General features: G+C 35.4%; 1 protein-coding gene across 1 annotated transcript; it reads left to right on the forward strand.

Moving 5' to 3' along the window:
• The first annotated feature begins 4,762 nt into the window (after nt 1–4,762).
• Nucleotides 4,763–5,842, forward strand: LOC106665057 (venom allergen 5.01-like). Its single transcript, XM_014391223.2, has one exon. It carries the CDS (start codon nt 4,862–4,864, stop codon nt 5,750–5,752), a length of 891 nt encoding a protein of 296 aa, XP_014246709.1. The 5' UTR covers nt 4,763–4,861; the 3' UTR covers nt 5,753–5,842.
• Nucleotides 5,843–24,931: the final 19,089 nt, after the last annotated feature.

The following is a 24,931-nucleotide window of genomic DNA, read 5'->3' on the forward strand; positions in this document are numbered from 1 at the left end:
AAAAATCAGATGAGTTATGAAATGTTAAGCAGATCATCGGACAAAAATGAAATGTCCATTGGATAATCCACCCCCCCAAAACGGCTGTTTTTTTTGGTTTTTTTTTTTCAAAAAACATTCGTACGTAAGCATTTCAAATGGTGGTTACAATGAATCCGAAATATTTCGTCCAAACATTACTTTTTTGGCTTACTTTATTCGATTTGCTTTTCGCTTGATATAAAAAAAATTGAAAGGCACAAGAAAAATTTAAATTGTTTTATTGTTTTCTCAGTTCTTATGGTCCCATTAGCAAGAACGCTCGGACCCGTTTCTAATATGTTTCGATCATTATGGAAAAAAGTTTTGTTCAAAACGGTGATCCAACGTCCGTTCCCTCCCTTGTTAGTTTAATTTTAATTGTATTTTAGCTGTTTTTTTCATGTTAATAATAAATTTTATTTAATAATAAATGTTATTAATTTTTAAATAGATCTTTTACTATAGAGCAGGTCAGTTTGTAATAATTTTTATTTTGTTCATGTTTTTGATACAACACACATTACTACTATATTAAAAAGAAAAGTATGATCATTGAATAGTAATAAGTATTTTTGAAAGGGTGTTAATTATGTACTATAATAAAAATGCTTGACTTTACAAACTTCCATATATTTTAAACTTATGTACTTCGTGCTTAACCTTACATATTGGAGGAAACGAACGTGTCTCTTGATCTCAATTTATGCAGATGTGCAAATATAATTTAAGTTCCTTACAGAAGCGTTACAAGCTCAGCCATGTAAGCCATGCGCAGGAGCTGCACGTCTGTCAAAGGATCAAATAGTCGAAGTCCCATGCCCCTCATTAGAGGAAAACGGTTCATCAATTTCTGCTAAAAGTTTGAAATTACATTACACTAATGAACGTTTAAATGTGTAATGATTGTCGAGAAGGAATGCGGTCTGTTGACTGATTTTCTGGAAGTAATTTGTTTTCAAAACGACAACGGTGAAAAGTAAAACGAAAATTTGTTCATAACTTTGAGATGTTAATGTGTAAAACGCATGTTAGAAATTATGCGTTATATTGGCAATTTTGAACATATTTTGCTTCGTATTAAAATTCGTTAAAATATTTCTTATGTTTTGATAGTAACCAAAGTTTGCTAGAATGATAGATAACATCTGGAAGGTAGTTAACAAATCAACAAGCTTAGAGTTGGAATGAGATTAGCCACCATTATGTAAGTAAAAGTTTGTTAGTTGAAACTTGAAATTGCAAGTGAACTTTCTAATATTATCTATGTTTTACTGATGAATCTAAAAGTTATAAGGAACTGGTGGATATTATGCACGGCGAGAATAAGTATGTGTTTCTTTCCTCATTGGTTAAGATCTTAATTTCTGAATAAGTCGCAGCCATTAAATGGCTCAAGCATCAAGCTTGTTAGCTGTCTTGATATTGGAGTTAAAAATGTTTAAAAATCTGTTCGTTCTTCACACACCGAAAATATTGCATACGTTGGGACGTCATATACGGCGAAACACTCAAGTCACCTTTATTAGGATCGCTATGAAATAACTGGAAATAAGCACGCTCCGTACAAAGGCTCTCAAATCTCAGACGGAAATTAGCTTAATTTTTTCCATTATTGAAAATTTAGCACGGAAGTCGGTCTCATTGTTTGGATATTTTGGAAGGAAAAAATAGCTGGGTATACTGAATTCAAAGCAAGAAGGAAGTGTTTCCATGCATGGATCTATTTACGAATGCAGATTGGAGGAAATTACGCTGTATAATTCGAATTGTACATGGTATGCTAACACATGGCCACTGGGTGGAACAGCTCAAGTTAATAATGTGGTGAACAGTTAACATTTACACATATTGTTGTAGACTAAGAACACTAGGCTGGAGAGAACTTTTTTTTGGTGTAATGTGTTGTTAAAGCCTACAGAACAAGTAAACTTTTATAATAAAAAATAAAGTACAGAAATTTGTACATAAAATATATCAATGTATTAAATTCTACTCAGCGATCCGGCCCGGAGGACCAACATTTGTGTGTACGTAGACGGTGGTATGTATTATATGTCCACTATTCAAGTTCCGGCGCCCGAGAGAATAAGCACGCTTGCTGAATAAAACTGTTTAAACTTGGTTTAAAGGAATCGATTTCTTTACTAACTATGATATTAATAATAAAAATACTTAACTAAAAAATTAAACGAAACCAATGGGAAAAAAAATGCTAACTAGATTTTACTCAAATATTTAGATATATATTTTTAAGAACATATATAGAAATTACAAAATAGTTTTAAAGGATGAAGGGCAGAGATGTCTGGCTGAATATGGTTCGTTCATATTTACCATAAGATAGCTGAATTGGAAAAGTTAAGTTCCTGTATACTTGTGAATTATTTTGAAAGAAGTCCCATTCATGTCCACCTAACAAATTATGACTCCAAGCTGGACAGAATAAGCATTTTTTGCATAATACGTGGTTAAAGCCTACAGAACAACAACGTTAATTAAATCCTACGAAATTGCTACTTATAAAACTACAACAGAATCGTATTAAAGCACAAAATCCTGTACTCAGCGATCCTGCTCGGAGGATCAACATCAATCGATGTTCCCCCCCAGCATGAACAAAAAAAGCACCTATGCCAAACAGAAAATATATATAAATACATTGTAACAGTGAAGTATTAAAGAAATAAAAGATATTTCAGTATGACCAAGTAAACTAAGAACCATGAGCTGTTTTCATGTTGAATAATACAGATTCAAGGCTAATATAACCCGAATAGTTGATGGCGTTTAAAAAATATTTTTAATTTTTTTATATTTTACAGCTTGCTCGGATTTTAAAGTTTATGTACATGGCAGAGTAAAATGAAGAAAACACTGACCCGACGCAACGCTACGCTACCCGACGTGACCCCGAACCCACCGACGCATATCCAATGTCCAATTTTCCATAAGATCGTACTACCCCGGTGCACAACTGCCCGATATCAAGCTACGCTACCCTACTCTATGCTACGCGATAAACCAAGTTCCCCACGTCCATATTTTCGTCGAGTACAGCCGAAGACAAAAGAAACGGACACTCATGTTTCTATTTCAAACTATATGTTTCATCTTCGTTATGTTAATTAAACATACTTGTTTTAACATAAACCAAATTAAGTAAGATCAAAAATTCATGAGTTTTTAATTTTTTAAATTAATTTTAATGGTTTGGCAGAAATTTATCAAAACACCAGAATGCCGTTTATCGATAGAATGAATTTAACTAACAATTTAGGGGGTTTTGCTTATAAAATTTAACTAACAATTTATTTTATGGTTTTGATCATAAAATTGAACTAACAATTACTTGGTTTTGCTCATAAAATTACATCATTTTCGTCGAGTAGCGTCAGAACCGAACACTATTATTTTTGTAGTTTATTTCAAACTATGTATATGTAATTTTGTCGTTACAACAACATATTTATTTTAATATAAACATAAAAATTCATGAGTTTTTAAAACAATTATTTGATGACTTCATTTCAAACAATTTAATTTAACTAACAATTTATTACATGGTTTTGTTCGTAAAAATTATCAACAATTGCTCATAAAATTACACCATTTTCGTCGAGTAGCTTCAGAACCGAACACTAGTATATTTTGTAATTTATTTCAAACGATTTGTATGTAATTTTGTCGTTATACTAATGACAACACATTTATTTTAATGTAAACATAAAAGTTCATGAGTTTTTATAACAATTATTTGATTATGATTGTTAGGCAAAAAATTTATCAAAACACCAAAATAATGTTATTTAAAACTCTTTAAATTCACTAATTTCGTGGTCCGCTTGACCAATTAATATAATACAATTAATTAAAGTTTTTAGTTGAGATAAAAAAGTCAATGACACGAGCGGGATTCGAACCCACGATCTTCGGTTTGATACGCCGCTGCTCTACCACCTGTGCTATCGTGACCTCGATCCACTCGGACACCAACTTCCTATCTCAACCCCACCTTTTGAGTTTTCCCTCCTTTTTGCCATTTTTCAAATGTCGTGTAATCGGATTGGATTCTCGGCGACAAATGATAATTAATTAATTGTAAATTTGATGTGCGTGTTGCCCTACCAAAACGAGACTAGATGTCGGCTACCATCGAGTCACGTCGCATCGCGCTCATCGGGTGTGTTCCCTGCTTAAGTGAATTTCAGTGTTCAAAAAATTTTATAGTACATAAAAAATTTTAAGCAGCAATAGATAAAACGTGGAATCATTTTTGAACGGAACCTAATGTTTTCCTCTATGATGTGATGAAAACTGGCTCACCGTTAGGTATTGTAGTATAGTATCTATCTTTTCATAAAACTTAGAACGTATACCTATAAACATTGATATGGTATATTATTAATAATTTAGAGGGTTGGTTAATTAAAACGTTTTGCAAATGTCTTTTATATGTATGGAATTTTGATCGACCAAGTGGTACACATACAACCTTTTGTTTTTAAGAAAAAAAGTGAAGATTTAGGTTATTAGCACAACTAATCAAAGTTCTCATTTTTATCCTCGGCCTCGGACAATGGCCATACCTCGAAAGTTTTCATTAATTTTAATGAACGATAAGGATTACTTTAAATAAAAGTGAATTAAGAAGACCCTATAGTTTATATTGTGCTTATTTTATTTAATTCTGGTATTTCTATCTTTTTTAAAAAAAAAATGCTGGTCACAACAGCTGGAAAAAATTTATTTTATTTTTTCTCTAGTTTTAAAAGTTTTTACCAAATGTATAAATACTGAGAAGACGTCCACTGAGAGTAAAGGAGACTTGTCAGTCGGAAAAATGGAGATTTTAACGAGTATCATCTCGACTTTCTTTTTATTTCTTTTCACACACGAATGTAACGGCAAGTACATAATGCCCTGGACGTACTGCTGCGGTTTCAACGGTAAAGATCACCTCCTATGTAAATACGGTTGGAACCGGCCGAAGCCGAATTGTGTCAACTTCAAAAAGCACATGACCCGGAAGGAAAATATGAAAATAGTCGGCATAATCAACCAGTTCAGAGACAGAGCCGCTGAGGGCAAACTGACGAATTTTCCTAATGCCTCCAAGATGTACAGGATCAAGGGCAACATCGAACTCCGCCTCCTGGCCGAAGCGGTGAGCTTTCACTGCAACTTGTCAGCGAATTTCAACGATTTCCAATTGTACAGCATCTATTTTAACACTTCTTGGATCTATTTGGATTCGAAGATGAGTATCGGATCCCGTACGCCGAAGCCGTCCGAAATGCTGAACGAGATGATCAAAAACGTCTCGTTGAATTTGCATACAATAAAAGCTCTTAACAAAAACGGCTACAAGACCATGCAGAGGTACCCCGTCCTCGGCTTCCTCTGGGATTTCTTCTTGTATATCGGATGTACTTCCACTTCCTTCCAGGGCAACGATCACAAGTATTTCACCCTTATATGCGTTTTGGGGCCGAAAGTAGGCGATATGGACCAGGATATCCCGTACGCCACCGGCAAACCTCGCTCCGGCTGCGACCCGAGTGTCTCGACCTTCCTAGACAAGAGGTACCCACACCTGTGCTCGTCAGCTCTGCGTTCCTCGCGTTTCTGTCTTTGGCATTTTTTGCCATTTTTGATCTTAGAGTTGTTTTATGTTTTTAACTCGCTTTCTCATTTTTTCTTATTCTCCGCTGAAAACAATATGTACAGTTAACACACAAATTTTAACAGATGTTTTATTATCTGGTTACTCGAGGCCGCATTTTGTTACCGGAATACAATTTCTAATTAACCAAATATAGTTTCTTATTTTCTTCTATCTAAAACCTCTTATTCTTCAATTTACTTATTTAATTACGTCTTACTAAATATATTAATATTATAATAGTCTGTTAGAACTCGTAAACTAACACATAAGAGGGTATAAAATGTTGAATACCGACATACATTAAAATTATCACCCATTTTTCCTTTAGCTCTACGAATCTTTCGCGCTTAATCTACATTTCCTTTCTATCCGGAGAGAGAGAGAGAGAGAGGAGATACAGACAGAGAGAGAAAGGGTCATACAGACAGAAAGAGAGAGAGAGAGAGAGAGAAAGAGAGGAAAAGAGACACAGTGAAGGGTAGTGAAGAGAAAAAGTGCGAAACAAACAGACACAGAGAATGAAAGAGAAGATACAGACAGAGCAAGAGAGAGAGAGGAGGTAGTGAACAGAAAAAGTGCCAAACAAACAGGCACAGAGAATGAGAGGGTTAAGGAGATAAGGTACAGAGAGAGAGAGGGGGAGAGAGAGAGAGTGAGAGAGAGAGAGAGAGAATAGAAACAGAACAGAGAATGGAAGAAAACAGAGATTAAGACTAGGCCGATAAATTAAACAGATATAGAAGAAATGAAATAGAGGGGACAATATACAGACAGAGCAAAAGGGAGAGAAAGAGAGAGAGAGAGGAAAAGTGCGACTTTGATAGATAGTGGACAGAATAAATGTCAAATAAATGAATATGAGAGAGAAAGAGAAGAAGATGAAAATATGAAAATACTGGCAGACAAAATGATTAGAGATACAGACGGAGAAAGAAAGGTACAGAGATGAAAACTGGGCAGAGGAAATGGAGAATGAGAACAAAACAGACATAGACGTAATGAGAAAGAGGAGAGAAGACACAGACAAAGAAAGAGTGAGGGAGAAAATGACAGTATGAGTGGATAGAGAGCAACCGAGCAGGTTTAATGAGGACAGCAAAATAAAACCCTGTGAGAGATCAAATTAGTTAGCTATTGAACCAATTAAACGAAGAACACAGTTGGGAGAGTTGTTATTGTCAAGTGCTCATGTCGGATCCTGCGGCAATAAAGAGACGGATTAAGTATGCGAACGCAGATGTCATGAATATTAGCAAGCGTGTGAAATTCATTAAGATAAGAAACCCTTCCGTACATAATTAAATTATGGAACACAATGTCGAGTCAAATAAACTTTCAATTGGTGTACTTATCAGAAGCCAAATTGACAGGAGGAACCTCGGAGATATTCTTCATTTCACTAGTTTATCTAGAAGCTTCATATTTAATTTAATATAATGCGTTTTATATCGCTTCCTTCACAATCTCAAGGGCGATTTTTCGAAACTGACATAAATTATAAAAAAGGCGAGACATTCTTATCAATTTAATTAACTTGAAGGCCATCATATAATAAATATATGCTGACTTTGATAGAGAGTTTGGTACTGCCATATAAAATGTTTTGTTTCAAAAATTTTCTAAATAATTAGATGAAAACGTGGCTTAACGAATGCGTTGAATATTATTTGATGCTATCTCTCCGACAGACTCTTGGCGAATTTACTAGTTAAATACCAAATCCCGTAAACAATGGAGTTCATCATGTATGTGGCCCTTAATTCAGCCTTCGTCCTGTTTCGAAATCACTCACATTTGTCTTCTACGCTTTGGCTTATCTCTGTTGTAACACAAGCCCAACTTCAGTGAATTGAATCATTTTAAATACTGTCTAAACAGCCGGTTAACTAATGGTGTTTTTATCATTTAATCAAACGTTAACTTGGCAAAACCCAAGTTAAATGATTATTTCAAGATAACAAACACGTCCTTTTCAACTAACATTTTCAAAAATCCAACCTCAGCATTGTTTATATTATATAAGCATTAGGACGCGTATATTAGATTAAACTAAATACCATACCATAGTTAGCGTCTCACCACAGTTTTTAATGAGTTCATAAGTTTGTAAGAGAGAGTGAATAGAAAAAAAGGAGTGTGTGTGTGTGTGAATAGAAGAAAGTTAATAAACATAAGAGAGAGAGACGTATATATAGAGACAGTGAAAGGCAGACAGACACATACAGAAATAAAGAAAGGGAAATAGACAGATGCAGAAATAGAAAAAGGGAAACAGACCGAAGCTAAATAACTAATAGAGAAAGAGGGAACAGGCAAACGCATACAGAAATAAAGAAAAGGAAACAGTCGCACAGAAGTAAAGAATAGAAAAAAGGAGAATCGGAAAGAAATATATGAACTTTCTGAGAATGATCGATGTGATGAGAATAAGCGACCTTATCAAGCAAAGAAAACTGATCCATCAAATGGCAAGTCAAGCAAGACCGTCACTCCTCTTTCATTCCTTATCATTATACCAACTGTCTAAAAGGATTCTATTGACAAACTAACACACCGACCATTCATTGACTGATGAAGATACCGAAACGCGTCAAATAGGGTAAACTAAAGAGGTAGTATGATCCGAAACTTGAAAATATTTTTTTTATTTGTAGCGTATACATATTAGTACATATAACAATTTTTTTTTCATTTTTCTATACGATGATAGTAGTAACACTAATGCCAGCGCTGCACCCGGAAGATAAAAGCCATGGGAAGCCAGCCGTTACTGGCACTCCATACATAATAAGGATGTCTGGAAGCCATCATCGAAGCGTCATGGTGAGGGCTCGGGCAGTAGGATAAAGATGGATTGGGAGATTGGTATGAAATTTTAGGAATCTGGAATGATCATTTCGTTAACCAAAGGAACGTTGAGGTCGGTGTGGATAGTGAGGTTAATGATGTAGTAAGGAGCTTTGACGATTAATCTGAGGACTTTTGATTGGAATGATTGGATGCGCTTGGCTTGGGGGAACCCCACAGTTCCACTCCATATATCAAAAGTTCACGCAGTAAGGTGTTGTTAAGGTTACTTTAGTGCTGACACGGATTTCGATCCTAGCCGTCTTCGCAGTAGTCCAAGTCTCGTTGCTTTGAAAGCTTTCTGTGGGGATTCCACCTCAGTCTGCTGTCTACGTGTGTTCGTGAGTGACTGGGATAGAATTCGGCATCTCTTTGTTGTTGATAGTGGAGGACGAAACAAGTTTTTTCTAAAATACACTGAGTACCATTTTTTTCATTCAGCCTTGTCCTCCATATTTTGCAACCGTCTTCTATTCGCTCAAGGTGTGGTTAAATATTAAAGGTAGTTTGGTTAGGATTCGAGTTAGTTGACTAAATTGCGTTATCGTCCGCGTAGGTGATGATGATGCGGTGCAACGGATAAGCAGTATAGTTGATATAAAGGATGGGGCCAAGAATACTTCCTTGTGAGTCACCGGCTTGTATCGGTCTGATTGAGAACTCGTTGCCTCACCTCACTCTGAATCAGAGATCGCTTAGCATTTGATGAGACAGAGCGACCTAAGAAAAATACTGATCATCAAACAGTGACCAATCCAACACGACTTTGAGTTGAAGAGTGATCTTTATGCAAATTGACTACTTTTGACAAAATAACACACCAACTCTCCATATTCTAATGATTACGAAATAACGAAACGCATCAAATAGAATAAACTAGTAACATAGGATGCAAATATGAAACTAGATGTAAAATAGTTTTCAATATGAATAAAAAACAATACGCTATAGTAGTGAAATGTATTTTACACATGATTTTCGTTTCTCCTAGTTAAAAACCGATTTATGAAAAAATTCTTAAATTTTTGCCAAATTTAATGGATGTCAATGGTGAGAATCATAGCACCGAGCAAGGCTGCGACAATTTGTTTGCGACTGGACATTGTAAGTGCGGAAGAACAAAGGTGCGGGTACTCGGTGTTCAACCCTTCCAGCTCCCAATAGCAATTTGATCTCGGCTTTCCTTCTTGGTACGATTTCGAAGCCCCTTTCCTTAGTCCTTCGACAGGTCCGGCCACACAGATAACCTTGTAGTCTAGCAGTGGAGAGAGTCCGTCCTTCTCCCTCTGCACCCTTTCTTCGTTGGTTTCGTCGGCCAGCCTCGTGTTCGAAGTGCATCCCACCCAGCGGAGGAAATCGTAAAGAAGACCGACAATCGGATAATCGGCCTTTTGCGGATCGAAGCTCTCGAGTAAACTCTTGGTCGTTGTGTTTAACCTGAATTTGTTGATTTCATCGACGACCACTTCTACCGGCCTGGGCAAGGAATCACCCACGCGAACGTCATCTTTAGAAATTATAGTGTAAGTGTTGCCGTAATGTACGCTGGTGATCTCCTTGTCGCTGAGGTCGTCGACGCACATCGCCCCCATGGATCTGGCTATGTAACTCAACTCCATGCTGGTCGTCAACTCGTTCATAGCCGATGCAGTCGGCCACCCGCTGATGTTTCCACGGGCGACATCATCCCTCAACTCGTTGACGTAATCCAAGATGTACAGGATCTCCGAACTGTCTGTGGGTAATATCTCCTTGAAACCCGTACAATTGTGCGGAGGTTTCGCTCCTGGGTTCAAGCACAAGACGTGCTTCTTTCCGTTTCTGAAACAACAATAGCTGCCGAGAGAAAGGTACTTCCCCCAAACCTTTTCCAGCAGCATCACTAAAAGTAAATTACAAAAACACAAATTTATAAAGTACATTTCATTCGTAAATTAATTAAATTTCGAGCCGTTCAAAGATATATCGGCGGAAAATACTTCTACTAATCTAACTTATAACTACAACTACAAATAAAAATAAAAACATATTTACAAACATTAGTAATTTTTTTAATTAATTCAGTTGAATAACATTTTATTTTTGTGGTATCAAATCCCCTTTTATACCGAGTTTTAAAATATTCTAATCAAAGAAACGATTCCAGTTTAGATGAGACTATGGCCTTCCTCAAAAAAATATAATACTAATGTTTGCAATAATAAATTTTATAGTGAGGATAAATAAAAAAAGTTAATTTCAAATGAACATCTGATGTTAAAATGTTAAAACTCAGTGATGCTTCTTTGAAAGGAGGATTTCAATATATATTAATCTATTATTGAAACACGTAAGCAGCCAAATTCTGACCTATACCTCCATTCAACTTTTCAAAATTAGTGATGTTTAAAAGTTTATATTTTTATACTCGACATCACAATTGATCCAAGTCTGCTAAGCACATCTCCCATTTGTCTAATGAAATTCATTAAATTTCTCCGAACAATTAAATGCATTATACATAAATGATATATTTATCAAACTTTTCCCTCATTTTTTGTTCATCCCCTGCATGTGAAATTGATAGAGAAAAACCGGCAAATCTGATGATACAAAAAATAGTCCAAATACTTGGTTTCGTTGTCATAAGAATAGCTAATAAAATATTTTTTATTTAAAAAAATCATGGATCATTGGGTGATAGTAGACCGTAAATGGAATAATAAGACGCAAAATTGACTTTTCTGTAAGGAAACTGTTTGTTGTTTTTCATAAAAAATAACGTTTTGCACATACAAAAAATATCCTACGTTACCTATGCATTTTCCACCAAAATTGACGTTGTTTGTAAAATTATTATGATTTATCTACAGATTATTTTAATTGTAAACTGTAGTATTCATGTTTTGATGTAGTAATTATATCTGCCATAAGTACGAATTAAATATTCCCCTTCCGTTAAAACCTGAATTTTCCCATCATAAACTTTTTCTGCGGATTTGATCTGCCGTACTTCTCGAAAAACCGATCCTACCAAGCATACCATTCAAAAGCGCCATTTAACATGTTATTAAGTCATCAACTAATTTCTAGGAAATTTTGTCACTGAATAGTGAATTTTTGAAATTTTTCAAACATTTTCCAAAGTTTAAATTTAATAGCATTGTATAATATGTTTTTAATCTAAAATTTTCTAGCATTGTATAAATTCATTTTTTCACATCCTACATGTATTTGTAAAATTTAAACAATGTTTATAAATCCCAGGCCCTGAAGATGTTCTCAATAAAGATCGAAACGTTGGCACAATAAAGAGAATGTTTTTCTAAAACCTACTTCACACCAGACCTCATCTCACGGTCTCCGAATAATCGTATATTTTAAAAATGACCTAAATTTTGGCGAAAAACGTATTGGTAACTGGAATTGTTTTTTATGTGCAAGTGCTCGTTTCCGAGAAAAAATTTTGAAAAATAGTATCTTAAACAAACAAGCTACTCAGAAAGCCCATTTCTGGGGCATTCTAATCTTTAGATTTCGTAATTAATTCACTACCGTTTTGATCAGCATCTGCTAGTGGCAAGCGGTGCGCCATTGCGTATTGCGTGGCTTTTGCTAGTGATCAACGCCGCAGTTTCGTTCGATAACGGAACTATACAAAATTTAGTATTTAGTTGGAAAATAGGTGCCATATAATAACGCTAAAAATTAAAGTTATTTTTCTCGATATTGTAAAAATCTATAGGCATCTGAGAGAAACAACAGTCTAGAAATACAAGTAGTGTGATCGCTTGTAATCCGTATTTTTGGAGGGATTTTCTTCTTCTTGCAATTTTGTGCTTAACAGCTGTTTTTCGTTGACTAATCACTACACACATTCTGGCGAAGGATACTTAGAAAAAGTTTTGGTTGAGAAGCAGTCGTTTGTTGTATATGATTTCTGGATGATACTGCTGTAATTTCCAGAATGAATGTTGGGTTCGGTCTATCAGGCGAAACTCTTTTTGATGTGCCGTTGAGGGTAAAATGACCTCAAGAAGATCCAATACATCAATTTATGTGCCGTTTATGTTCGCTGAGATTCATGATCCTTTGAAAAGTCTGGGCAGCGTTCCTTAAACCAAAGGTCATGAACGGAAATTCGAAAAGTCCAAAAGGAGTGGTTATCACTGTTTTAGGCATATCGACCTCACGACTGCAATTTGTTGATATGCGCGTACAAGATTAATTGGTGATTATATGGTTCTTGTTGAACCGGCACGCGGGCACTACTGGGCCTGTCTTCACTCGCGGGTTTTCTGTTTGAGTTATTCAAACGCGTTTTGGCATTACGCCATCTTCAGTGAAAAAAGTACATATTGAATGAGATTTTGTACTGTTGTATTTTTGTCAAAAATCAGTCAAAACTTCTCTTTTTTTATTGATTTTTTTTTTTTTTGTGCTGTGGTCAATTCACCGCGTTACATCGGGTGCAAATGTTTTCCAAAGTTACAGTCGTTTGTGATGCCAGCGTGGAACCGAGCCAATTAAATTACGGGTAAGCGATGCCAATTAGTTGCCATTTTGACCTCATCCGTGACTCCCGGCGTTTTGACAAAGCGAAAATAATCGACAGCTCGACGGACCCTTTGTAAAAAAATTACTCCTATTTTGATGTGTTAATTCGAACTGTGAAGATTCGCCGCCTGACGCAGTTCGGATTAGAATAAACTGGTCGTTTGTTCTCGTTATTTTGTCGTTTATTACAAAACAAAATTAAACCTTAAAATACGGAGTTAAAATGAAAAAAAAAACACTAACGCATCGAACTAAAACAGAGAAACCTTAAAGATCAGACAAACGTGTCATCTTTTAAAATAACTAAAAGAACCGACGAGCCAAAATTATTATTTCAAAGAACAGCATTAAACATGCACGGTTAGTTGCGTTCCCTTTGCCCGCTAATGGACGATAATTGGTTAATAGTGTTTTCAAGGAAGCTATTATTTACATTTTTATTCATAGAGTGTTAACGTTTACTTTAATATTCATGACATTAAAGCTTACAACGGGCCGAAAATTTTGTTCTGACAAAAAAACAACCGAAATATACATTTCCTTGAAGATTATTGACTGATTAGTGTTATTTTAGAGGCTTTCTATCAAATCTCTTGCCTATATTTTATAAGTAAAAAAAGGTCCTTATCTGCGAGGTGAGAAACTTGCTGCCGATAAAAAAATCTCACAATCCCACAATTGAAGAGTGTACATACTTAGAAGGATGAATTTGTACAGACGGGGACAAAATAAGATGATAAAATGCCAGGATTTGTTTGACAGATCAAATCGGCAACCACAAACGGACAAAAAAGATCGAAACGACAAAGTTATACAGGATGTCCTTTTTAGGTGGCCCGGCTGAGTTTTCTTGAACCAATGGCGCTATGGAAAAAACAAAAAATACGTGTTTAATATTTTTTAGTCTAGTTTCAAATTTTTACCTTTTTATGTAGAAAAATTATACAAGGTACCTCAGGCCCAGTTCAACTTCAAAATTTCAAATACGACCCTATACATCCTGACACATCATTCTAAAAGATTACTTACTCTGAAAACAATAGTGCAATCGGATTTTAAATTGGTCAACAAATGTCAAAGATATGGCAAAAAATTTGAAAACATTCTAATAATTCACTGAATTACTACTTGAAAAATATGTAAATCTTTTGACACATTATTTCATGTTTACCTCTGCTAATTACGGATATAATAAATTCACATCAATATAAAGCATTTATACATACGTGTATATAAAATTATATATACGTATATAAAAATGTCTTATATATACGTATAATGTATACATATTATATAATTGTATATATACCTATATGACAATTGTATTTATTATTTTCCATAATAACTACGTATAAAGATTGATATTTGACTTAGTTTCTTAATAACTTAAGAAAACCAGTTCAATTTAATCCTTTCCCGAGCCAACTTTTCGAATGAGTGAATTGATTTTTTTAAATTAATTTCTTTTGTGAACAATAAATCATATATTATTCATGTTGTTACTTGAGATTTAATTAGTTTAATACAAGAAAGTAATTAAATTAGTTCTTTTATTACAGAATATAACGTATCATTAATGTCGAAAAAGATCAACACTTACAGAAGACCCGCGAGTGTGTTCACACAACATTTTTAAGCAATGTTTCTTTCCACTAATTTCGTGGTCTTCTTGACCAATTAATGTCTTTCAATTGTTTCTTTTTATACTCAGTTTTGAACAAAAGAATAAATTAAAATCAATATTAAAGGCTTTTATACATAGGTATATAAAATTTTCTTTCTCTCTCTCTCTCTCTCTCTCTCTCTATATATNTTATATAATAGTATAGAACATAACGTTAATAACGTTATCATTAACGCTGGCACTCTCAACATGACACGCATGGCACAATTGCGCAGAAAACAAACACTTTGAGCCCTGAAGATGATCTCAATAAAGATCGAAACGTTGGCACGATAAAGAAAATGTTTTTCTGAAACCTACATCACACCAGTCCGCATCTCACGATTTCTGAAGTCATCATTAACGGCGGAAAAGATCAACACTTACGGAAGACACGAGAGTCGTGCGTGTTTAGTCTATCTGACCGATTTGACGGGGCTCTATTGTTAAAAACAAACTAATATACAGGGTGTCCTTTTTAGATGGCCCGGCTGAATTTCTCTTGAACAAAAAAAATATTTATAATTTTTTAGTCTAGTTTCAAATTTTTACCTTTTTTGGAGAAAAATTATACAGGGTACGTCAGGGAAAATCATTTGGTTTGCTATTTGATAATCACTTTTCATGTTCGAATTGCCTGCCTTGCGTAAAGTCACAACGATTTGTTGTTTTTAACCACTCTTCACCGGTCCTCAGAGCGATAGTCAGGGGAGATGGATCGACACGAATTTTCTATCCTTTGCTTCTGTTCTTCGACTGAGGTTGCTGGGTCATGGCGTAGACACTTTTTTTTTAATTGCCCCCCAGGTCGTCCCTCTGACATGCATGTCAGGAGCTCAATGTTAAATCCAGAGAATTTGTTCAACTGCTTATTAGAAAGCTATACACATTTCGTTTCATTATTTTATTTTTAATGGTGAAATTTCCCTCTGAATTTTACGGTGGGAAGACTTGTAACTTGGTCATTCCAAAAATCCTAGTCACATCCTTGTTGGGTTTTCTCCCGGCACTTTGCCGATTCCAAAAGTTGGCCTGGGCGATCACACCAGCATGGATGGGTAGGAAAAAATTAAAGGAATTGTTTTTAAAAAAATGGTTATTGGGATGAGTTTTCTCCCTCATGTCCTTGCGGTGATAAGGCTAAAGGATGATAGTAGCCAATATATAATAGACGATCGAACCTCAAAAACTTATGTTTCTCAAACATGGCATTCCCACAAAAATATTTTAAGCGTTGTTGGTCTTCGATCTTCCTGATCTACCCATCATCCCCATCCCCATCGATGTCCAATCAATCTACAGGTTTTCGGTATTTGAACATCTGGACTCAATCTGACCTTTAAACCCGAGTGGCAATTTGAAGAAAAATGCCGGGAATTCAGTATTTCATCTTTTTAAATTCATTTAAGTGATAATGCTGAACTCGAAAGGTACGGTAGGCAGACAAGAATGATAGGTACGGCCTAACTACAAAAACATTGATGGTAAAATTTTGGTTGGTTCACAAATTATTACAATCATTGAATAGCCACATGATGCCTTTCCGTATGTTAAAAAAACAATTGTTATTAAAACTTTGAGATTAATAATCGTAATATTTTATTTAAAAAATAATGCAATGGTGTCCGTTATATATTTATTGAGTGCGTTTTGCTTTAGTTATGCTTCTTGCAAGGATATCGTGTTTTCAACCTATTGCTGTATCACATCTGGAGAGAAACACGTTTTTTGTTTGCATCCATTGAAAAAGCCTTCGAAGAGGTGCGTCCAATACAAGGACCTTCTGCCCAACGGCGACGCCGAAGTTATCGGTGTGATAAACACGTTCAGAGACCACGTGGCGTCTGGAATCGTCGAAAACGCTTCACCCGCTTCCAGGATGATGAAGGTCAAATCAAACTGGGAGCTGAAACTGATAGCGGACGTACTCCTCCAACAGTGCTTTCTCGATCAGGAACCGGCCTTTCTCCTCGGCTACTCCCTCAACAGCATACATTTCCCTACTGTTTGGGTTTATTTCGCCGAGAGCAATAAAGACAGAAGTAGTCTCAATCCAGCACAGTACCTTAAGTTGAAACTAGAAGCCAAGGGGAAAGGTCCTCACACCTTCGTCAGCCCTGTCACCGACATACTCGAGGAAGGTGTGCAGTACGGCCAATTGACCAGCCTTTTGCTGGATATGGCACTTTACGCCGGTTGCGGTTCGGCGTCGTTCAAAACTCCAAACGAGTTCGCAACCGACAAGCCTTATTATTTCACCCTCCTTTGCATTCTAGGGCCGAGCAATTTCAACATGTCTGGAGTTTTCCCATATACGAGAGGCCCACCTAAAAACAATTGCGATTCGACGTTTAATGAAACAGACGATAGATATCCTCACCTTTGTTCAAACGGATCCGCTCTTGCTGATAATATTTACTTGCTGATAAGTCAAGTAATGGCATGTCTCCTTCAGGCTTTGTCGTCCCAGCTTAAACGGCATCTTTCCTTTTATTGACTGCTATTACTAAGTGATGTTTTACATATATCAGTGCAATAAACATTACTTTTGCTCCACATGATTTGTCTTTTTTCAATGCACACGTTGTTTAAAAAATTGGACAGTAATTTGTCTCATCTGTTTTAATACAATATAATCTACTACTTGCGACAAAAATCTATAATAAAAAGCAATGTGGTCTTTAAAATAAACTAAATATACATTTTATTATTATGCAAAATTCTACTTTTATCCATATGTCAACATGTAAATATTAATTAAAATAGTTAAGTGTGTAGTTTTGGGGCTCGGCGACGGGTACATATCGCTGTTCCTATACCTCAGGGCTATAGGGATTTTAACATGTATGTGGTGTTTATGTTAATTTTTGTGGAATAAATGTAATTTATTAGTGTGAAAAGAAGGGGTTGTTTAACCCCGCCGGAGAAATACCGGGAACTCTGGGGTGAGTGTGTGACGTGTGAGTAAAAGTTAGTTACCAGCGAGAATGGAGTGGGTTTGACCACTCCCCGAGGAATATCGATTTCGCTGGAGGAGTGAAGTGACTTCTGTTTGTACCGTGTGATATGTTTATGTTAATTTATTCAAATGAACGTAATTTATTAGCTTGAAAATAATGGATTGTTTAACCCCGTCGGAAGTATATGGAGTATTTTGGGGTGAGTGTGTCAGGCTTAGAGAGTAAAAGTACTTATTAGCGAGAATGGAGTGGTTTCGACCCCTCCCTGAGGAATATTGGTGGAGAGTGAATATGTCCGTATATATGTATTGTCACGTGTATATGTATTGTATTTTCCCCCCAATGATAATGTATTTATTTATTTATTTATTTTATAATGTATAATGTATTTCCCCCTGTCATTGGGCCATATATTTCCACCTGTTCCCCAAATCGGATTGTAGGGTTTGCACAGTTTAGATTGGTCCAAACTGTCTATAAAGGAAAAAACAATTGTAAAATTTACTGAGGATATCATTTTCTTCTATTCGCTACGTCCCTCCTAGCAGCATCGTTTTGATAAATGTAGCGCGCTCTCGTTCAAAAGTTTTGAATTGGTGCATTGGTATCTAGTAAGAGTCAAGATTTTCTATTTATAATTTATTTTTTAACATTTTTATTGTTAACATTCATAGTGTACGTTTGTTAGCTGTGGCAAAGAGTAGATAGCCTTACAAAAGTGGTAGGGATTGAAATATAACGTAACCATCGCCCCTCGGGCAGTGTGTGTGCTTAAGGTGGATGGCGGAATATTTGTAAAAGTATCTCATCGACCCTAATTTATGTTAGATTATTAATACTGAGCAAAGTTCGATGGAGGAATATCCAGAACTCCTCCGATTACCCAGAATGAGTGCATGCAGAAATGTATTTATTTGTTCGACTGATTTATCCAATTTAAGTACTATTAGGCTGAATGTTCTAGTTGTCGATAGCCAACATCGGAGACTAACCCCGTTGGTAGGGAAACGACGATCTCCTGAGCATTTGGCTTAAGGGGTATACTATGGGCGACTCAGCCACATAACGGGGGTGAGTGAACACCCTGATGTATAGCCACTAAGATCAGCACATCGGGGAGTGACAACCCTTCGGGGTGATAGTCCGAATTAAAATATAAAGACTAAAATAAATATATTCTTCAGGATGCTCGTCACTGAAGATAGCGCAAAGCCGAAACTGACCCGTTAAGTGACCCCTCCGTGCCAGCAAAACTAAATTCTGCCCAAAAAAATCAATGTTTAATGTTTTCTAATTAGTAATATTGCTTGAAAACACTTTTAATCCGTTGTGCAAATACCGTAAAAAGAAACAGATAATAAAAATCACTCGTGTTTTCCAAAAAACATTTAAATACATGTGGTGTTTAGTGACCGTTATTCAATAATTATTCGGAAATCGTGAGATGCGGTCAGGTGTCTTGTAGGTTTCAGAAAAACATTTCCCTTATCGTGGTAACGTTTCGATCTTTACTGAGATCATCTTCAGTACCTGGGATTTACAAACATTGTTTAAATTTAACAAATACATGTAGGATATGGAAAAAGTGAATTTATACAATGCAAAAAAATATTTTTTATATTCAATCAAAGTTGTTACGTTCGTAAAACGTAACATAGTATAAAAACATAACATTTTATGAGTGTATTGTAGTTGTTTGGACAGAGATGCCTCCTTAATTGTAATGCCACCTAAACTAAAATTGGCGGTGGGTTAATCAAAATTAAGACGGTCTAGGATAGGCTTATGAGAGAGTAGAGGAGTAAAGAAAAAGCGAGGACAGTGTGCGTCGAGACGGATATCCCTACGGCCTGGCCGGATCAAAGAAAATCAACGAAGGCGATCGCGGACCCACTCAACTTCAGAGAAGGTGCTCCACATTCCTAGAAGCGGGGATTTTCAAGCGCCTGGAAAAGAAGAATATCTGGACACTGGTTCCCAGGAAAGCTTAGTTTTAAGGAATGTTTATTTAGATTTTATGATAATTTAGGTTCCTTTAGTGTGTAAGTTTATTAAAATGTTACCCGTAGAGAATTAAGATTAGTCTATGTTTAATATTTTAGTTTCCGTTGGAATAAATGTGTTTTTTTGTTTCCTTATGTAAATATTGTTTTTTTTTTTAATTAATTTTACTGTTATTGAATTTTCTTTGTTTTATTTTATTTTATTTTTCTTTATTTACGGTTCGCTGTTTCCGTGTATATAAACAGCGTGGCGCCCATTTGTTAAAAATTTAATATTAAGTACATCATTGTTAATTCATTAAGTAACCCCGCCCGTCTCCACGGAGCGAAGCCGGCAAATTCTCAGCGTAAGAAAGTATTGAGTAGAAATAATTTGATTGAATAGAAAAAATATTTTTTTGCATTGTATAAATTCATTTTTTTTACACATCCTACTTTGTATTTGTTAAATTTAAAATTTATATAAATCCCAGGCCCTGAAGATGATCTCAATAAAGATCGAAACGTTGGCACGATAAAGAAAATGTTTTTCTACAACCTACGTCACACCAGACCGCATCTCACCATCTCCGAATAATCATTTAAATATATTTGTTGAAGTCGTGAGGAGCGGTTAAGAATTTAAATATATTCCTCACTCTTAAGATTTGAACAGATTTTCCTGCAAAACCGGGAATTTTTTCATTTTTAGATCTCTTAGTCTTTGCAGTGATAAATAGAACACGAAAAGAAAAAGAAACAATTTGGACCTTTTCCTTAAACAAGTTCGTTTAAAAGTGGAAAAATACCATCTTGATTTTACGGACATTTGTAATAAAAGGGAGACAAATATTTCACAAGGGCCGACTCCGAGCGTGGATGGCGAAAACGTGAGGGTAGGGGCATAGCAAAAAGGCTGGCAATATCAGAGGAGAGGGACCCTAAAGGGTAAGTGGCCCTCGTCTCTCCCTTCCCCGGCCTACAACCATCCAAATATCACTTATAGGAGCCACCACCCCCTTCCGACGGTTTTGCCCCCGTGATAAAATAAAACCCCGATTGTCGCAGTAGTGGCGATTTAAGGGTGCGGATGGTCTCGTTTCGACCGAGGACGATGGGGTGGAAATCATTCGCAAACAACACTCACGTTTCGGCTTTGTTTTAAAATGGTAATGTACTGAGCTAAAATGGTCATCCCAAGCACTTGGAATTTTTGTTTGATAATTTGAATATTTTAATTCTGTTTTTTTTTCCTTTTTTTTTTAAAAATATTCGTAAAATGTGCAAATGCTTAGATATAAATATTTAAACAAAAGTATTGACTTTCAGAAATAATGTGCGAAATTCTTATTTTTACGAAAACAAAATGGTATCAAACTTCTCTCATTCATCGTTTTCCCATTTTTCATCACCTTTGGCATTAGCTTCCGCTCGCACTCTCAATCATTCTATCTCTACCTACTAATCTATTTCTCAATTTATCTGTCTCTCACTCTTACTTACCTTTAACGATCTATTAGATCCATTTATCTATCTACATATCTATGTATCTATTTATCTAATCTATCTATCTCATTTATCAATCTGTCTCGCTCTTTCTCCCACACGATATCTACTTATACATTTATCTATCTCTTATTATCTACAATTTTATATTTTTCCTACTCTCTCTCTCTCTCCCTCTCTCTCTCTCTCTCACTCTCTCTCTCTCTCTCTCTCTCTCCTCCTCATGATTCATCAACTCCTTCAACCTGATGATGTGCTGTAAGCTCGAAATCCGGATGGTTGAAAACAACTTACTATGAATAGGAACTGGTTTTTTTTTTAAATATAAAAATTATGTAAGTTCCGTAATCCTTTTTTTCGCTTATTTATTTTGTATTTATATATTTTTGTGAAATCGATCTCGTTGATTGTGTTATAAATAAAGCGTTTCATTTTATTATTACCTAATTCTCTCTATCTATGTAACTTTCTCTCTCTTTCTCTCCTGTCTCTGTGTGTATGTGTATCTCTCTCTCTCTCTCTCTCTCTCTCTCTCTCACACACACACACACACACACACACACACACACACACACACACACACACACACACACATCACAAGTGGATTAGAACCTTACTTATACACGTGACGTCTCAAACTATACCTCCGGAGAAATAAAATTAAAGAATTTCCATGTTCTCCAAATTTCCAATTTTCACATCGAATTTGGATCAAATCCATACAATTATAAATTTGTAAGTGAAACACCGGACACCAGAGATAAAAGACAATCGCCACCAACCAATCCAGCGTAAAATACGGCAACGTGGGAACGTACGGCTGATATAGAATTTCATCAAATTGCATATCCCCAAATTTGCAGAATGGCAGAATAGGATTATTTCAGTAATATTACGTTTTTTTAAATTCTCTGTGTAAGTGCTTCGTCATAATTCCACTGCGGATTTGCAAGATTTAACAAAACAAAATCTGATATAAAATTGCGCAAAATCAAGTTGATACTTCAAGAAAAGTTGGTCTGTTGATATCGATTTTAGTCACTGTAATTTATTTTCATTTAACTAAAAAAAGTTTTACTTATTTGCTCAATTCATTTATTTGTTTCCTAATTAGCCATTAGAATCAAATTTAGGTTTAATTTCAAACTTTTTGACAATATTTTTGTTTTTTAATCAAGCTTATTTCCTTTCCAGGTATGGGCAGAGGGAAAACAAAATGAATTATTTCTCTTAATGCAATAACAAGTACGTGAGTAGAATTTAAAAATTCATTCTCTCAATATTGACGGAAAGATGAAACCAAAATTGTTTCTTTGCAAATAAAATTCTTTGCAACAAACGTTTTTGTTTATGGATCTTTGTGTGATATTTTTAACATATTTCACTTTTTTATTGTACATATCAACGAACTAAAAATTATAGGGAATTTATTTTTTTAAATAAATATTCAACATTTGGTTTTTTTATTGAAAAATGTTAAAGAACGGACAAAAAGAGAGAAAGTCTAATAAAGATGTTGAAAAACACAGACCTCAATAAAAGTTTAAAGTTTATGAATTTTAGTTCGAATAAATATTTAATATATAAAGGAAGTTTTTTTCTAACACTTTGTTAAACTTGATAAAAAGTTGTAGACTTATTTTTGTCGAATAAAGCTTTATAATTAAAAAACGAATTGATTAAAGCTAAAGGAAAAATGTAATGAAGTGAGAAATTTTTTTTACTACCCGACTATAATTGAATTTTTGAATACAAAATTATCGAATGGAGAACTTTTTGAATATTCAAACGGATTTGGATTCCTTTTGAAAAGGCTGTGGGGCGTCGTGAATCCACACCCGGTGAAGCCGTGCTTGGCGTTTGAAAACGGACGATGTAGTTCTTATTGACCCAGATCCGAGGGAAAAGTAAGAAGTCGGGAATATCTTCCATTTATTAATGAAGGGAAAGTTGTACCGTGGAGTTTGAAAAGGGTGGGCTTCTTCGCTGAGAAAAATTGAATCTGAGCCCCTAAGTCGTAGTTTCTAAGCGTGGGGGACTAGTGTCCGAGTTGGCGGATGACGAAGGAGGCGGTGAAGAAAGGGGGCCCCTCGGGGATTTTAAGGGTTTCACCCCTTGCTTACATTACGTGTAGAGGATTTCTGTCCTGGGGACTTTCAAAGCCACTTACTCCTCCTTACCGACTCAACGCCTAATCTTAACGCGGAAAGCGAATCCTTTTTCTACACAATAGTTTTTCCGAGTAGTGAGGAAAACCCTTAAGTGGTTTAAGGGCTTTCTTTCTTTTACGGCGGCCCGCAAGTTTCCGACCGCCTTTTACGGATTTGATGGCCAAATCTTGTTGCCTTGAGGCAGTGGAATTCAATTTAATATTTATCTCGGCCAAATTTCTACACCTTATCCTGCTCAATATAATGCCCGAAATACGCATGTCTTTGCGTTTTGTCAAGATATTTTTAAAGATTTTAAAGAAATAGCGAAATTGATAATTACATATTAAGATAGATAGAACGACAAAGGAAGAAAGAGGGGCAGATAGTGAGAGTGAGAGTAAGAGTAATAGAGACAGAGAGTTAAAAACAGTTAGTGAGATAGAAAAAGAGAAAAATAATAGGAATATTATAATAAATATGGTTGATTAATAGTATAATATATACACCTAAATAAAGAGAAATATAAGGGACAGATAGATATCTGGATTGATAGATGGAAGGAAAAGAAATAGGGGGAGTAAAGTTGGTAAAGAATAGAGATATATGGTTGATTAATGGTTACGCCAATAAATAGAAAAAATGGAACTACGTAGATATATAGATTGAGAAGAGAAAGGGAGAGAGAGAGAGAGAGAGGCGGATAGACAGACAGACAAAGAGAAAAGAGAGTTAGAATGTGAGAAAGAATAGAGATATATGGTTGATTAATAAGTTACGCCAATAAATCGAAAAAGATGGAACTACGTAGATATATACATTTAGAAGAGAAAGGGAGGTGAGGAGGTAAGGGTGAGAGAGAGATACAGACAGTTATACAGACAGGCGGACAGACAGACAAAGAGAAAGAGAGAGTTAGAGAATTGAGAAAGGATAGAGATATATGATTGATTAATAGTTACACCCCAATAAATAAAAAAATAAGAAATAGAGAGAGAGAGAGAGAGAGAGAGTAAATAAATAAAAATATAAGGAACAAGATAGATATCTGGATTGATAGAAGCAAGAGAAAGAAATATTGTGGGGGAGTAAAGTTGGGAAAGAATAGAGACATATGATTGATTAATAGTTATGCCAACTACGTAGATATATAGATTTAGAAGAGAAATCGGGGGGCGCGGGTGAGAGAGAGAGAGTGATTGAGAGAGAGAGTGAGAGAGAGAGGAGAGAGGGAGAGAGTGAGGGGGGGAGAGAAAGAGTAAATAATTACAAATATAAGGAACTTTTTTTTGTGTGTGTTTTTGCTGTTTTTCGGTGTAAACCTCTTACAGCATTTGCTTTTATTTTATTTTTTTATTTATCACATTATTTGTTTTAATAAATTTCTAATTTAATTTTTTTTTTCAACAACAACAGGTCCCCTTACACAGATCTTTAGCCGTTATAATTATAATTATATTATAACGTTTCCGGGATGGACCGCTGGGGCGATCTGGTTTTACAGGGATTTTTTTCCCTGTGAGGTTTTATAACAATTTTTAAAGAGAATTTTTGGCGGTTTGGACATTTTTAAACAATATAAATAGAATATTTTGACTAGT

Source organism: Cimex lectularius, unplaced genomic scaffold, assembly GCF_000648675.2.
Source record: "Cimex lectularius strain Harlan isolate CLEC.00 unplaced genomic scaffold, Clec_2.1 scaffold174, whole genome shotgun sequence".
NCBI classification, from domain to species: Eukaryota; Metazoa; Arthropoda; class Insecta; order Hemiptera; family Cimicidae; genus Cimex; species Cimex lectularius.

What these genes read in the sequence shown, in the direction of transcription:
- LOC106665057 (XM_014391223.2), top strand. Translation starts at nt 4,862, where the DNA reads ATGGAGATTTTAACGAGTATCATCTCGACTTTCTTTTTATTTCTTTTC.